The sequence below is a fragment of the Mya arenaria genome, chromosome 10 (genome assembly GCF_026914265.1).
Source record: "Mya arenaria isolate MELC-2E11 chromosome 10, ASM2691426v1".
Classification (NCBI taxonomy): Eukaryota; Metazoa; Mollusca; class Bivalvia; order Myida; family Myidae; genus Mya; species Mya arenaria.
This window is the reverse complement of record NC_069131.1, coordinates 69,950,944-69,968,493: the sequence shown is the minus strand read 5'-3', so window position 1 is coordinate 69,968,493 and position 17,550 is coordinate 69,950,944. Positions and strand designations below refer to the sequence as shown.

Genomic DNA, 17,550 nt, shown 5'->3' with positions numbered 1-17,550 from the left:
TGCTTATTCAATTTGATTCGAGGATGAATATATATATATATATATATTGTTTCAGATATAGCAGTCAGATAATTTCGACAAACGAGTATACAACGTACTTTGTACTTTGTACAGTCTTTTCTTTCGAGTGTTAAATTTTCGTACTTCAGATCAAATACGAATTTTGCGACATATACATACTGAATCATTTCTTTCAAACGTTTGAAGATATACTGCTCAATTTAAGTACATATATAATGATGAATAATGCTGTTAAAAATGTACAAATTATGCATGTTGTAAGGACCTATTGGGGGATGACTCTGACCACATTCTATCTTTAACGGGACAAAAAAGGTGTCTTTAAAACCTTAAAAAAAGAAGAAAAATATTATTTTTAGACATGATTACCGATTCTAACATACGATCTTGTGTAACGATACGATCAAGGTTATACTGACCTTTGAATTGCTAAGCATATACAAGTTACAATACATATACCCTATACATCTTTAGAATGATGTTATATATTCTCCTTTAAGAATTGTAAAAGTAGTTCATAAATGTTTTGATAAATGTTATGGTATGGTAAAACAAATGGCACTATTATTGAACAATTTATATGCCATTCACATAAATAAGAATATTGCCAATTTCATGCCAATAAAGTAACTATCAAATCCATGGCAACTAGACAAAAATGCGGCATATAGCCAACTACCAGTGTTCTCTCCAGCAACGCAAGCGTCCCAAATGAAAATATTGCAGAAATAATATTTAATGAAAATTGTACACTAACAATTATGTTCTCGTTCAGGCCACACAGCATAAACTTTCAGGTCATTAACTAAACGTCAGATTATGTTGATACTTTTCTAATCTTCATCTCGCTTGAAATCAGAGATTTGTAGTAGGTGGTGAAATTCAACCAGTTCAGGCCCTTCCCAAAATCATCGTTTCCGTAGTCTCCATTGAGGTTCGATTGGTGACAGGTTTTGTACCACCATGCACCTAGAGCATATTGGATAGTGATACAGCCGTGAATATAAAAGTCGAACATGCTTATTTACAAAATTATATACTACAAATGCATAGTATCAAACGTGACGTGACAAACTAGAAACATTTCAATTTATATTAAGTTGGGTTTATAAAAAGTGTTCCCACTGCCTTTAACTTATCGCATGTATACATAAGCATCCAAGGGTCCAAACATCACGGCGCTGGTTGTAACTCGACTATTCAATTGACCAAACAGGTCGGAGTAAGAGTTGCTATAAACGCAATACACCATACTGTTTAATTTTTAGTCCTGGGTACCACTTGTAAAAATACAAGTTTTGTATCATTCGGACAAGGATTTGTTGCCAATTACAATAAACATATCACAAATGGACATGCTTTAAAATGTTGCAAAACTAAGATGTGATAACCAGGTCACAAATGATGGACTGGAAACCTCTGATCAATTTAACCTTAAAGTATTTATCAGTGTACAGCAGATGCAAAATAACATGTTCTTTTTTAACTGACTAAGAATGTGACATATTTTCAGCAGAACGTTGTCGAAATACGATTCATTTAATAAATACAAACAATCTGACTAACGTTTAAGCAATTAAGATATTCATTCATTACCGAAAATATTTTATAATACGGATGAAAAATAGGACCGCGGCAATAGTGGTAACATTTAGATACCTGATTTGTTTAAATTTCATTTTTTAATTGTCTTATGAATTTATTTGTTTATGAAGTTTTTGTCGAATATATCTTTTCATCACTGATATTTCGAAAAATCGGACACATCAATTTCCATCCCGGTATATCCGCACACACTATCTTTTCTTGCTTACCTACGTATAATACAGCACAATTATTATCAGTGTTATCGTTGTCATTGTCGTAGGTGGAGAATGGTTGACCATTGTGAGAAGACAAGTTGTCTCCGGCTGTTCCTGAATACCCATCAACGGTAAGCTCATAACCAGACGACAGATCTCCCAGCTCGAACACATTATAGCTGGCATATTTAGTTGTCCCTTCGTAGTCCGTCATGTCGACTCGCAGCTCGTACCGATCTTGTCGAGATAGGTAATGAATCTGCTCAAGGCCAAGCCAGAAGTTTGTATCAAGGTTACCAAAACCTTCCTGATAGGTCTTCCAGTCTTTGAAGAAGTCAGAGCCCGATACTCGGCGCTGTATGACGGTCCATCCACCCCCTAATATCTCCATGTCACAACGGACGAAGAAACTTGATGTTCCGTCCGGTCTAATCCTAAATACATCAGTTTTTGTCTCATTTTGACCAATCTCCTTGATGTCGTCGCAATCCTTAGGCTCTGTAATTAACAGTGAGGTTTACAGTGATAACCCTATTAGCCAGAAAACCTTCCACAGAAATGCAACCCTTAATTTTGATAATTATATGTTGAGTGTGACTTATTTGAAAATGCGTTGATCAAAAACATATATAGACATTATCCAGTATCATTTGGTAACGTACTGTAAACACAATTTTTAGCAATAAAAAAAATACGATGTAAATAGATATCCGGCGTGCGCTTCTCCTTCCAACCAGTATGAAAGGACAAACTGTTGACTTTCATGAATGTTGACTTTCATGAAAGATTTTGCATATATTGGGAAGCTAAAAGTCGGAAAGAAAGGGAAAAAACTAAATAAATTGCGACCACATTCGTGCAGGTAGGTTGACAACCTACATTTATAGCAACATTGGCGGGCTGGAAGAATATTGCCACTTTCAATACATATAGTGCTATCGATCAGTGGAGCATCAAGCCGAGGTTTTGTCATTATAGTTGGATTATGTAAAGCGGAAAAGAATAAATTTTGCCTTCTACGATGCAGTGCACTGAGAGCAATATGCATGTTAATGACTGCAGATATAAAATGACAACGTGTGCAGTAATTCGTGGTACAACACTTGGGGCACTGATAACATTTACTCCGAAACAAAAAATGTTTTTTGTGTTACTCTATTAGTATTTTTACTGTTCTTTACGTAAATAGTTTTGAGGAAAAACAACATAGTTTAAGATGTTAATTAAAAACACTGCATATTCTGACATTTTTTAACGACAGGTACATTATGCATTATAAGTAGCAGAATGAGCATTATACTAAATGTATCTGTTTCTCGCCTTAATAGTTAGATTTTCAAATGTCTAAATAGTATGTTTTTTTATAAAATGAATGCAGGTTCAATACTTAAAACATTCGGCCGGATGTCGCGAAAGAAGAAATAAACTAATACTTTTCAAGAAGGCTCAGCCAATATTTCACTGTCTCTATTCCTAATCTGGAGCACATAGCTTTGAGTATTGAACATCGACCATTCGTGAAGCTGGGGGTTTAAAGCCATTTCTTTTTAAGTCTTAACAATGCAATTATGCCATATAGACATGATCATCTAATACACACGAGTTTCATTTGCTTCTAAAGAATTGAGCAGTGAGTAGGTGAAATGTGATCAATCTCAACTACATAACTGTAGATTGTTATTATGGTTACACTATATGCGCCAGTAGTTATTGGAGATATGGACGACACATAGTTATCCCTTTTTCACTTTGTCATTAAATATGGCAGTTATTTACCGGGAGCTATACGCGGGCCAGAAAACTTGAAAAAAAATTATTGTTGCGTTTAGTAATAATATAACGTGGATATGCTACAATAAGTTTCAAATTATACAGATGTTGCATTACAAAATACCTGGCATGCAAATCAAACGTGTTGGACTCCAAACACCGTCTGCTCCACAAGTTAATGTGAAAGATGTGGATCCTTGTGCAACGAAGCCTACCTTACACCGCATCTTAACCTTGGCTCCGACTGCATTAACGTTACCGTGTATAACGGTGTTATTCACAATTGGTATAGGGGAACATTCTAAAAGAGAATTATATAGATATATGTTTGGTTTGACAAAGCATCAAAATTCGAGATGATTTGTAATCAATGAAACATATTTACTATTTCAAAATGTTAATAATAGAAATTAAGAATATCTACGCGATGGGTCTTTAAATGTTTTATTTTTGTTTTCACTTTATTTCAGCATGTTTTAATTTTAATTATGGTTGACTTAAATTTTGACAAAATAATTGTATAGCAATTTCATTGCAGACAAATAAAAGCAAATAGAAAAATGGCGCGTGCACCATAGCAACGAAACGCATTATTCATTTACTGTTTTGCAAACGCCAGTCATTTGCACATGAAGTATGGACATTTTAGGGTCTTTGCAATCAATATAGTTTTATGCCGTGGTTTACAGTTACCTTACCTTTTACTTCGCATTTTTTCTCCTGAATATTGCAAACATAGCCTGGCGTACATGATTGTGTGCCGCACTCTACAGGGTCCTACAAAGATAAAATATCATGATTTTGTGTAACAAATCAGACAAACAGACATATAGATATAAAGTTTATGTTTGTAAGTTTATACTAGAATGCCATTATCTGGAACGGAAAATGCCACTTTTGTTGCTTAGATAACTTATTTATTAAGGATAAATAGTGTGCACTATGTAAATGTCTAAAAGTTATGGAAAATAGTTGGTGTTGTTTTATTGGTGTTACACTAAAAAGGATATGATTTGTTTTCCAATTTATTTTCTGACCTGACAACATTCGTAATATGTTATGTTAGAATGTATGACATGAACGTATATAGCTGATTACTGCCATATCATGGCGGGAAATAAAGGTCATGTCATTAGACGATTTTAAAAAGGAACACTTTGAACCCCTAGTTCTGAAAGTACTTCTTGAAAGTAATTTGTCTCATAATATAACATTTTGACCTTCATTTTCAGCAGCATATTTATTCACACTATGTGAGCCTTATAACATTGTTCTGAATGTTTTTCATGTTTGAAGTTTAATATAGACAAAATTCGTAAGAATCATTCAAAATATGTATATTAAAGTTTGTAATAATCTTAAACAACTTACATGAATGATAACTGATGATGTGAGCTCTTTAATGATGGTTTTCCTTTGAATACATAGTGCATACCAAATTGATCAATTGCCATTTGTAGTATATTTTGAGAAATTCTGTAATGTGCTTTAAATGAGCCTTATTTTGGCGACAACATCCTTCTTATTCATTCCATTTGTCAGTTAAGTTAAATTTAAGTGATATAAAATTATAGTTTAAAGCTTAATTTAAACGTTTTATAACAAACTGTTAGGATTAAATGTAGACCGACACCACTGATTGAGAACGCCAAGTTGGGAAGAATATTGTCAGCACAAACAGGTAAAGGCCAAGAAGCAGTAATTCATCGTTTTTCCATAAAAACAATAATTAATTGCATCAAGTCCTAGCTCGGATATTTCCGTGTTTATTCGGAAAGTTTCCAAAGTAATACGAATGTTTATTAATGACTATTGAAGATCATTTATCCTTTCGTCCTCATTCATTTTGTTACTACAATGTATAGTAAGGTTGAATCGAGTTGAATCTTCCATGTTTCTTGTTTGTGATTTTTTGTGTTTGTGTTCTATGTCGTTGGCGTTAATCTAGTTCCATTAAACCGGAATTATGTTTAAGCTTTGTGCTACTGAGCTTGTATCTGTAGTTCTCACATAAGTATTTAAACGTTGAAAATCTATTTTAGGTTATTTGAACTTCAGGTTGATTTGCAAATGATCTCCTCAATTATTGTCGATCAGACGGTACAAATATAAAGGCCCAATAGCAGAGATTGTTCGTGTACAATAACAAGAAAATTGATAATAAATCGCATCAAATTGGCGCCAGACACTAAGAGGGCACCCTAAAATGATGTAAACGCAGTTTCTTTCAGATCGCTCTCATTTACATTTATATGCAATATCAGTATGAAAACAGCAATTATATCGAACTTATATTCAAATTAATACGTAAAAGGTTTTGACTGACACAAAATGCGATTACTTATGACAGTTATAAAGAATATATGCACACTAAGACGTGAAACGTCTTAGCATAACAGTGTATGAATGTGTGCTAAACGGCTCCTGCAGATAGGTACCTGATTGACGGCTTAGGGGGGTGTTATAGGACGACGGCACGTCAATTCCCATATCAGCGGTGCTAAATCGTGAAAGACGCCATATTATTTCTGTGTCCTGTTGTCGCGTATTCGCATCGGTGGTACAAAAGTGGTATACAGGAGTAAAAAACAGAGTCCATACAGCGACAAATGCATGTCTGCTAATGCGAAAAGTCGATACATTATTAGGTCGTGCTTATTATTTGAAAGGTTGAATGTTTTTTATAGTCAAATATGATAATTGTACAATTTCCTTAAGTTTACATTCAAATGACAATGAGGCTTATAAATTGTCAAAATACAAAATAAAGGAATCGATTCCCCAACTTTTTAAGGGCGTCCAGATGGCAATACTATAAGATGCACGTTGAACAAGCCATGTTACTTTAACCAGACTTTTAGTATATATGTGTTTTATGCCTACGACCTTACGTATCATAATACTCAGACTTTGGCCAATACAACGCAAGTTCAAAGTCCGTTTGAGGCGTAAAATAAACCTTAACGTGTGTAATAAACAACAGCACAGGTGGACATGTCTTTGCTTGTTGTATTCCTGCCGTAAGTATATACATATATCGAATAAAACCATTATTCATTTTTACGTGCCTGAATAAAACTAGGATATACAGGATTGAATTTTGCTCGGTTTAACCATAACTGATTACGCAAGTCATATTAGCAACTGGTACATTAACGTGCTTTGGCTTGACGCCGTCGGGGATTAAATCCGGGACCGTCCGCGCCCGACGCAAACGCTCTACTTCTGGGTTATTGGATTGATTCCGCTAGAGAACTCGTGCATTTGTACGCAACTAAGAGCATTTTCGGTCTACCAACTGTTTTATAAGGTTGCCAGTAGCGTGTAAAATGCTTAAGACAAATAAACCGAAATACCTCTTGCTTTGGTTTTATCCAATAGTTGAGACCTTTTCTTTTAGTCGGAACAACTTCAGGATTAGGCCCTATGCCCAGTTCACATAGGTTTAAAATTCCGTGAAAATTCACAGCCGTGCATGCTGCGCGAAATTTACATTTATCCACGCATCCGTTAATACTAACATTTACTATCCAAACTTTCGGACCAGGGATGTCGATTTTTCCATAACCAGCCTGATTTAATTCGATGACTTGTCCTTGAGTTAGACCACAAAGAATAACACTAAATATATAAATGCTCATTATCATAGAAATACTTGATCGAATGCACATAAGTTAGCTGTGAACGTCCTTAAGCTATTTCACTAATTACCACAGCAGTCAATGTGTGTGTCCCGTGTGCACGATTTACAAACCATTTTAAAGCTAACACATTAATGAATCACATAACGCTGATAGTAGTGAGAAAGATCATTATTTTGTTATTTAATAATTCATGAAAGTCAAACAACGAAAATCAAAGCATTTTATTCAATAGGAAATAGTATCTCTATGATATACACCATTAACTTATGAATACATTAAGATTAAAAAGAATATAATATGACCTAAGGCCTCTCTATTCTGCGCATGCGCATGTTTTAGACCCAGTAATGGACAAGAGCACGTGACTAAAATGGGCTTTGTTCTAATTGTACCTTTGAATAAATAGTGTGAAAAAGGTTGTGTTAAACTCTACATTTGACAGATGAATTGACAAAGCAACATAATATATTTTCAAGCGCATTATGCTGATATGATAATATGATATGCTTATGAATAATAAGCTAAAGCCTAAACGCATATCAAGTAGGATAATATATAGAGAGAAAATATTCAATAAGCATTTTATTAAATGTGTTTACTATATATTGATCAGACCGATTATTAGTGAGTTTACATCAACGGTCAAGAGTTTAAACATTTCGTACAAGGCGCCCACAGTTGTGGTACTCATTTTTGATCACGCATCTTGAAGCTCGAATCCGCACTTAAACCTATATAAGTGATCTTAAAAACATAGGGCATAAATGATGAGTTTTGATATAAGATATATATTCACAATTTCACCGACTGTTCAGAAAATATATTCACAAGTTGGAATTCAACGGAATCGAACACTTTTCTGTTTACATTATGAAAAACATTTGTAACAATGAAAGGGAACAGCACCTTGTATTGTAGGACGCGTGAATCGCGGATGACTGCAAACTGATAAATTGATCTCAATGTGACCTATTTGGCTTGATATCCCCTGATCACATTCACTCCTTTCGTAATAAACACTCCAGTCACATAGACAACAGTCGCAAACACCAGCTGCAACATAAACACTCCACTCACATAGACAACAGTGGCAAACACTCCACTCACATAGACAACAGTCGCAAACACTCCACTCACATAGACAACAGTCGCAAACACTCCACTCACATAGACAACAGTCGCAAACACCAGCTGCAACACATAATAAGTCACGATAATATTCTTTCTGTTTATAAATATTCCAAAAGTTCCAACCACTAGTTAATAAATAACAGAAGAAACCACTTTTTTAATCACTGTTTCTAAATTAACATTAAACAATGGTATTTCTGGTCGCTTCTGTTCAATTAAAGTGTTAACATCTGATTCATACTCAGAAAACTTATGCTTATCTTCCCCATACGACGGTATTTCACCAACACAGTATCCCGTATTGACACAACTTTTTTTTTCTCATTATATACTTCTTTCTGCCTTTCTCTAGCATTTCCGGTATACCTCTGCGCTATTCCGGTATATCTATACGCTATTCCGGTATATATATATATATATATATATATATATATATATATATATATATATATATATATATATATATATGTATTATTCCGGTATATCTCTGCGCTATTCCGGTATACCTCTGCGTTATTCCAGTATATCTCTGCGTTTGTCTTTTGCCTCTTTCATTCTCTGTTAAGATCTTTAATGTATTTTGAATGATTTGTCGTTTCTGTTTCATCGCTTGAAGCTTTAAACACTAAGTAAATAAGCAACTTTGGAGTTCTGCAAACGTCCATTCAAATGGGGACATTTTAGTACTTTCATGTTTGGAACAGTTATAAGCATATACTAGAGGTTGAATAAAATATTTCAGGTATGGCTTCTGGTTGTAATGTCCCAAGCTTGCTTAGTAAAGCTCAATACTGGGGTCGATTCAATATATTCTTAAGACTTTTAAACACCCCTTGTCTCCGTCCCCAACCAGTCATTCTGTTCTCTCTTTCCTTTCTTCTTCTTACAATGTGCAGTGAGTAAATCTTGCAGTAGTTTGGCAATTTTTGAAAATATCCTTAACAAAACGCCGGTTATCTTCTGCAATGGCAATACCTGACTTCAACTCGTCAGCATTTTGTGCAGTTGGTCATTTCTCATTTTTCTTATTTTTCTTAGGGTCTGTTGCAATTTCCTCTTTACTTACATTAATGTCATAGAAGGCTCAACTTCTCTTCAATACAAAACACATTTCTCAGGTGTTAATTTCAATTTGTTTTCTTTTATTCTAGCCAATACTTAGTTCAATCTATCCAAGTGTTCATGTAATGTACACATTGATCAAGTTATACAATTTACAATGTATAATAGGATCAACGATATTGATCAAGTTGTACAATGTACAATCTAAAATAAGCTTCACGATATTGACATAGTTGTACATTGTAAAATCTAAAATAAACTTCACGATATGTAAATAGTTGTACATTGTACAATCTAAAATAAACTTCACGATATAGATACAGTTGTACATTGTACAATCTAAAAAAGCCCCACGCTATTGATACAGTTGTACATTGTACAATCTAAAATAAGCCCCATGTATTGATATAGTTGTACATTGTACAATCTAAAATAAGCCCCACGCTTTTGATATAGTTGTACATTGTACAATCTAAAATAAGCACCACGCTATTGATATAGTTGTACATTGTACAATCTAAAATAAGCTCCACGCTATTGATATAGTTGTACATTGTACAATCTAAAATAAGCCCCACGCTATTGATATAGTTGTACATTGTACAATCTAAAATAAGCACCACGCTATTGATATAGTTGTACATTGTACAATCTAAAATAAGCACCACGCTATTGATATAGTTGTACATTGTACAATCTAAAATAAGCCCCACGCTATTGATATAGTTGTACATTGTACAATCTAAAATAAGCCCCACGCTATTGATATAGTTGTACATTGTACAATCTAAAGTAAGCACCACGCTATTGATATAGTTGTACATTGTACAATCTAAAATAAGCCCCACGCTATTGATATAGTTGTACATTGTACAATCTAAAATAAGCACCACGCTATTGATATAGTTGTACATTGTACAATCTAAAATAAGCCCCACGCTATTGATATAGTTGTACATTGTACAATCTAAAATAAGCCCCACGCTATTGATATAGTTGTACATTGTACAATCTAAAATAAGCCCCACGCTATTGATATAGTTGTACATTGTACAATGAGGTACACGATATTGATCTAAACACAATGAGCTACAAGATGTTGATAAAGATGTACCTGTATAGTGTAAAATAAACTTCAAGATATTGATCTAGTTGTTCAATGTACAATGTAAAATAGGCTCCACGATTTTGATCTGGATGTACAATGCACAATGACTTACACGATATTGATCTTAACACAATGAGCTAAAATATGTTGATATAGTTATACATTGTGCAAAGTACAATGAGCTACACAATATTGATCTAGATCTACAGTTACAATGAACAATAGGCTGCGCGATATTGATCTAGATGTACAATTACAATGTACAAAAGGCTACACAATATTGATCTAGATGTACAATTACAATGTACAAAAGGCTGCGCAATATTGATCTAGATGTACAATTACAATGTACAAAAGGCTGCGCAATATTGATCTAGATGTACAATGTACACTGAGCTTCAACGATGTAGGTCGAAGGCAAATGATCTACACAATATGGATATAGTTGTACAATGAGCTACACAATATAGATCGAAGCAGAATGAGCTACACGGTATTGATCGAAGCACAATGAGCTACACGATATTGATCTAAGCACAATGAGCTACACAATATTGATCTAAGCACAATGAGTTTCACAATATTGATCGAAGCACAATGAGTTTCACGATATTGATCTAAGCACAATGAGCTACACGATATTGATCTAAGCACAATTAGCTACACAATATTGATCTAAGCACAATGAGCTACACAATATTGATCTAAGCACAATGAGCTGCACGATATTGATCTAAGCACAATGAGCTGCACGATATTGATATAAGCACAATGAGCTACACAATATTGATATAAGCACAATGAGCTACACAATATTGATATAAGCACAATGAGCTACACAATATTGATATAAGCACAATGAGCTACACGATATAGATATAAGCACAATGAGCTACATATTATTGATCTAAGCACAATGAGCTACACAATATTGATATAAGCACAATGAGCTACACGGTATTGATATAAGCACAATGATCTACACGATATTGATCTAAGCACAATGAGCTACACGGTATTGATCTAAGCACAATGATCTACACGATATTGATCGAAGCACAATGAGCTACACGATATTGATCTAAGCACAATGAGCTACACGATATTGATCGAAGCACAATGAGCTACACAATATTGATCTAAGCACAATGAGTTTCACAATATTGATCGAAGCACAATGAGCTACACAATATTGATCTAAGCACAATGAGTTTCACAATATTGATCGAAGCACAATGAGCTACATAATATTGATCTAAGCACAATGAGTTTCACAATATTGATATAAGCACAATGAGCTCCACAATATTGAAATAAGCACAATGAGCTGCACAATATTGATCTAAGCACAATGAGTTTCACAATATTGATCTAAGCACAATGAGTTTCACAATATTGATCTAAGCACAATGAGCTCCACAATATTGATCTAAGCACAATGAGCTACACGATATTGATCTAGTTGTGCAATGTACAGTGTAAAATAGGCTACACGATGTTGATCTATTTGTCTAAGTGTTTGAGTTCCGAAGCACTCCACGCGTAATTTAACCAGCTCTACTGCGTTAATATCACCGACAATGACATGAATCACGCAAGTCATGTCTTATATTTTCGCCAATATTTCATTCACGAATTGTTAATAAAATACTTAATTTTAATTAAGAAAACCCTACAGCAAATATTTTTTAACCAGCCATTCTGTAATAAGAACGATCCGACCGTAACCGAAAAAGCGTTTTCATATGACGTCACAATACGCAGGAACAAATCAATCACTTCGAATCACTTTAAAACGTAACATTGAAACATTCATGACAACAATACATTTCACGTATCATAAATTAACACTTGCTTACATATTCATTTATTTATATCGGGGTCAGGTGATAAAATACAAGCAATAACAAGATATTAATCAAGCTGTTCATTGTACAACATAAAATAATTTTTAAGATTTTGACCTATTTGAATAATAGTTTCATTATATAGGCCAGGTTTTATGTTATTGCAATAAAGTAGCTTCGGGCTAAAGGTACACGGGCTGTCAAGTGTATAAACAATATCTTGACGTCAATTCGTAGCAACGTAACTCGAAATGAGGCTTTTCTCGAATGAGTAGAAAGCAGTCCAAAGCGTGGAATGTCATCAAATAATCGAACACAAATCACTTTATACTTGTGGACTTCTTCGTTTGGTAATTTATGAATGGATTTATTTACCCATATATTAGCAAAGATCTAACATGAACGCAAAAAGTCGGTGGTTCGAAGCATATTCAATATAAGAAACCTGCACGTGTCCATGCACTTAAATTAACAATGAAATATACACTATAAAGGCGAGTTACATAATAACCTGTTATATATAGAGCTATGTCTGTGTTTGCTTGAAGGATTTTTAGAACTGAAGTGATACTCTCATTTCACTCATACATTGGTTTTACAAGTATGAGCCAAGAACGCGACCAAGTAAGAACTAAATGTGTGACGGATTTTTTTTCGATGTTTAAACCCCTTCCTTGACAGTGAATTGAAGAAACGCACATTTTCTATTGGTGTTTTATAGTCCATGAAAAAAATGAAGATTTAAGCTTCGCACCATGTTAATATATTGTAATGATTATCGAAACTTATTTCGTTGTCTATCAATAATAAGATCATTTTATATGATGAACGTTTAATGCTGGCACAGTTTCCGGTGCATATGACAACAATATTTCACCGTTCTTACGATATTCGAAAATAAGCCGTCGGTTTAATTGTTTGTTGAACAGTATATGTGTTCTGTTGTCAACAGAATAAAACAGGAGTTCAAATTAAAACATAATCGTATAGCCAGGAAATTGTTAAACAGTATTCATGTTTTTAAAGAACTGATACCGGTGTTCGCATAAACCGCTGTAAACCCCCACAAACTCTCGAAAATCACTCAGCAGATATAACACCAATGCATTAACTTAACATTAATAATAAAGTTACATCATGTCAAAAAGAAATTGTGCATGAACAATCTGAATTTATTTCTAATTTATACAAGAAATAATCCTTATTGAAACTTTTTTATCTTTATAAGACTACTGACTAAATAACTAAATTGAACAAATGTTAGCATGTAAAGGCCTATTAATAGACCATGACTGTTTCAAAGCACATAACGAAATAAATAACAACAAAAGTCTCGGATCAGACGGATTTTCAGTTAAGTTTGATGAAACATTTTGAAACAACTTAAAACATCACCTTCACAACTCAATTAATAGGTTGTTAACATCTGGACATTTATCGTTACTCCAAAATAGGGTATTATTTCTTAACTCTAAGAATTCAATAATATTAAACGTAGGACAATTATACTTGAATTTAATTCACATGCTAAAAAGAAATTTATATGGACATCGGATCAAGCAAAAAATCTTTATATAAATTTCACAAATGTGGAAAATAACTTCATTGACTGCCTACAATTATATACCCAATAAATGTATTACAAACCCGCAAACCCGCAAAAAACACACTCTTGGCGATACAAACAAAGAGATATGTCACTTTATATGGAATAACAAATACATAGAATAAAACGAAATTTTCTTACAAGATTACCAACACGGAGGTCTGACAGAACCAAAAATATTTATTTATCAACTTATTCACTCCTGTTTTAAATTATGTATTTTACATTTATACAGTAATACATGTACCGCTTATAGAGCTTTACCCGATATATATATATTATGTGTGTACGGCATACTGACTTGTAAGATAAAGAATGTACTCCGGAGTTAATGTAATGCCAATTAAAACGTAGTAATTTCCCTTAATTAATGCTTATTGGAATTACCAGTGAGCTGCTTTCTGTGATTTTTTCACGATCGTTTTTGTTTTGCTAAGGACCGTTTTGCTATTTATTGCATTTCGATATCCATGTAGTACAACATAATTACGTTAAGTGTAGAAGATACCTTATTTTTTCATTCAGATATAGTGTTGAAGATCATATAAGAAGAAGCAGCTAAGCTAAAACTCATTCAGCGTTGTTGTGTTTTGTCAAAACAAGACAAAACATAACAATCTCAGAAGCAATCTTAATTCAGTTTGATAACCATATATGTGTTTTACATAGTTGTCCTTTTTCATGCCAAAATACATAAATTAAAAATATATTTCAATTTTATTTGATTTTGTGTGTCTTTAAAACTCTCATAATTACGAAGTATAGTGTATGTTTTATGAGTGTATACACCTACTTGAGGTTGTTAATGTTTGTAGAGGCCCACAGAATAGTTTCAAGTGGACATGCACAAACATAATTCGAAACTTGCCATAATTCTGGTTACAGCTTAATGTAACCAGCGTTATCGCGGCGCACAGTTCCTTTTACAATACAAGTCTATACTACCGTAACCAGTCTATCACTATAGAATATATCCGATGACGTCAGCGTTTACCTTGTTACCTCCCTTTTCTTCTACAACTTTCGAGAAGGTAGCCCGTACATTTTTTTCTCAAATTTGTTTTTAATTTTATGACAGCTTTATCGCCTCTGCGTTTTAAAATAATTGTCTCATCAATTGTTTAAACACCCTATATTTCATTAATTAGAGCTGATTGGGCGAAATTTAGGTTTTTATATGGCGATAACAACGGATTTGGATAGGTCCCTATTTTCGCATTGTGCCTCGCCATGGCCATCATAGTCAATATTTAAATGATTGCCTGGGTCTGTTATTTTATTTATTATTTTTGTCACATTCCAGTTTCTCCTCAACTGGGTCAAGATTAATTATTCCTCGTTTCTTTTCATATACTTTTCAATGCATCGTGTGAATTTGCGGAAACGGGCCCCTTCTGGAAGCCATGTGGCCAGCAGCACTCGCCCGTACCCTGCGGCAGCCCAATCTGTGGCAGCATCGAGGAAGTCGTGGGGCCGCGCAAAACCCGTGCCAGCGGCGCCTGTCACCAATCTTCCGGTCTACGGCACTACAAGCCATCCAAGCACAGTACCGGAAGAGGAGCCGCCACTACTCGCGGCACCCGGTCAAGTACATGTAGTATCGGCACCGGCAGCGGAGCAGGCCCTACTCGCGGCACCCGGCCAGGCAGAGTTGCCAATAGGGTTAGGGTTGAATGGTCAGCAACCGAGTTCAGTGCCACAAACCGGTAATTTTGACATGTAATTTAGTCCTGTGCTTATGTTATCCGCATCACTTGGTATATCGGTAAATGTAAATACGAAGTCCAAAATTATCGCTAGTCTGTTTGTTGACCTTGGTCAGCTTGTTACTCCTGAACTGAATGATTCGCCTACCAATCACATTGTACTGACCCCTTCTGGCGAATTTGCAATTAAGCCTACCTCTAAGCGCAAAATTAAGTCTATCGAAGTCTGGACTGATGAATTCTTGATTTACTCTTGTGTTTACTTGGCGGGCCATCCCGAAAAAACTCTGGATCTTCTAAAATACGCCAGTTTAATAAGAACAGCATCAAAAAGAAGTAAATATGGTTGGTTGAAATACGACGAGCAGTTTCGGTATCGTAAAGCCATGAATCCCGCCCGCTCTTGGGCGGAAGTAGACCAAGAATTGTGGCTTCTTTTCATCTCGTCATCTCCCAATTTCGATAATGGTGCCCCCAACCAACTAGTGAGGCAATGTTATGACTTTAACACAGCAACTTGCTTCCGACCTAGATGCAGATTTGCCCATGTGTGTCTAAAATGCTTCAATTCGCATCCGTATAGGCTCTGTCCGTCCGTCACCCGTCCTTCCGGTAGTACAACACCCGCGTCAGTTCGCCGCTTCGGTGGATGGTCCGCGTCCCGCTTCGCGGACAAAGCCCTGTGGGACCTGGGAAGTTCCCCAATGGTCCTTTCAGAACTTAAAAAGGACTTAGGCTGAATTATACCGGCCCAAGGTAAGGAATGGAATGCAAAAACTTATTGACGGCTAAAATACATTTTTCGGAAACTCTTGATATAATAAACAATGAAATTTCATTATCCCGTATGGCCGGTCCTTTCAAGGAACCGCCTTTAGCTAACTTTCGGACTTTCCCAATAGGCGTTGTTGCCAAGTCTAGTGGGGGATTCCGCTTAATAACACACTTGTCTTACCCCGAGGGTAAAAGCATGAACGATGGGATTGACCATAGTCGTTGTTCGGTTAAATATACTTCGTTTGACACCGTAGCGGACATGATATTAAGTCTTGGGGGAAGGGGCATTGATGCCAAAGCGTGACTTAAATCAGCATTTAGATTAATGCAAATTCATCCAGTTGACTTCCACTTGCTTGGTATGAAACTCGGGGACAACTATTACTACGACAAATGTTTATGTTTCGGCTGCAGCTACGCCCATTCTTCATTCGAAAATTGTTCAACATTTTTACATTGGGCGGTATCCGATGCTTCTGGTGTAAACACAATTGATCACTATTTAGATGACTTTATTGTAGCTGAACCTGCCAATTCTAACCATTGCACGGAACTCTTGGGTAATTTTCATTTGATTTGTAATACGCTCGGCGTCCCTATTGGCGAAGAAAAATCTGTAGGGCCAACAACTTGTTTAGTATTTCTTGGCCTATTAATAGATTCATCAACTATGACAATATGTATTCCCCGGGAAAAGGTGGATGATTTAATAATAACAATAAACTCGATGCTTAGACAGAAAAAAGTTCAATTGCGGGAATTACAGTCCTTGGCAGGGAAATTAAATTTTGCCTCTCAGGCAGTGCGTGGTGCGCGTGCCTTTATCCGCCGGTTTTACGACGCTGTCCAATGTTAAAAGAAAACGCTTTTATATCCGTCTAATAGTCGCATTAAAGGAAGATCTATTGCTATGGCTCAAATTCCTCTCAAATTTTAATCGCAAGGTCAGAATCCCAGAATCAATTTGGCATTCGAGTGAATCTTTACAATGGTGGACTGATAGCGCAGGGGCAGAAGACTTAGGCGCAGCCTGCTACATGCGAGGTCCATGGTCTTTCTTTCAATGGCCCGCGTCA

General features: G+C 35.3%; 1 protein-coding gene across 1 annotated transcript; it reads right to left on the bottom strand.

Annotated features, from left to right (window-relative positions):
- Positions 1-838: 838 nt before the first annotated feature.
- On the bottom strand, positions 839-9,061 carry LOC128204977 (fibrinogen C domain-containing protein 1-A-like). Its single transcript, XM_052906373.1, has 5 exons — positions 9,056-9,061; positions 8,315-8,428; positions 4,292-4,370; positions 1,836-2,321; positions 839-990 (listed from the first exon to the last, which is right to left on the bottom strand). The coding sequence occupies exons 1-5, from the start codon at positions 9,059-9,061 to the stop codon at positions 839-841; spliced, it is 837 nt and encodes a 278-aa protein (XP_052762333.1).
- Between the last annotated feature and the right edge of the window lie 8,489 nt (positions 9,062-17,550).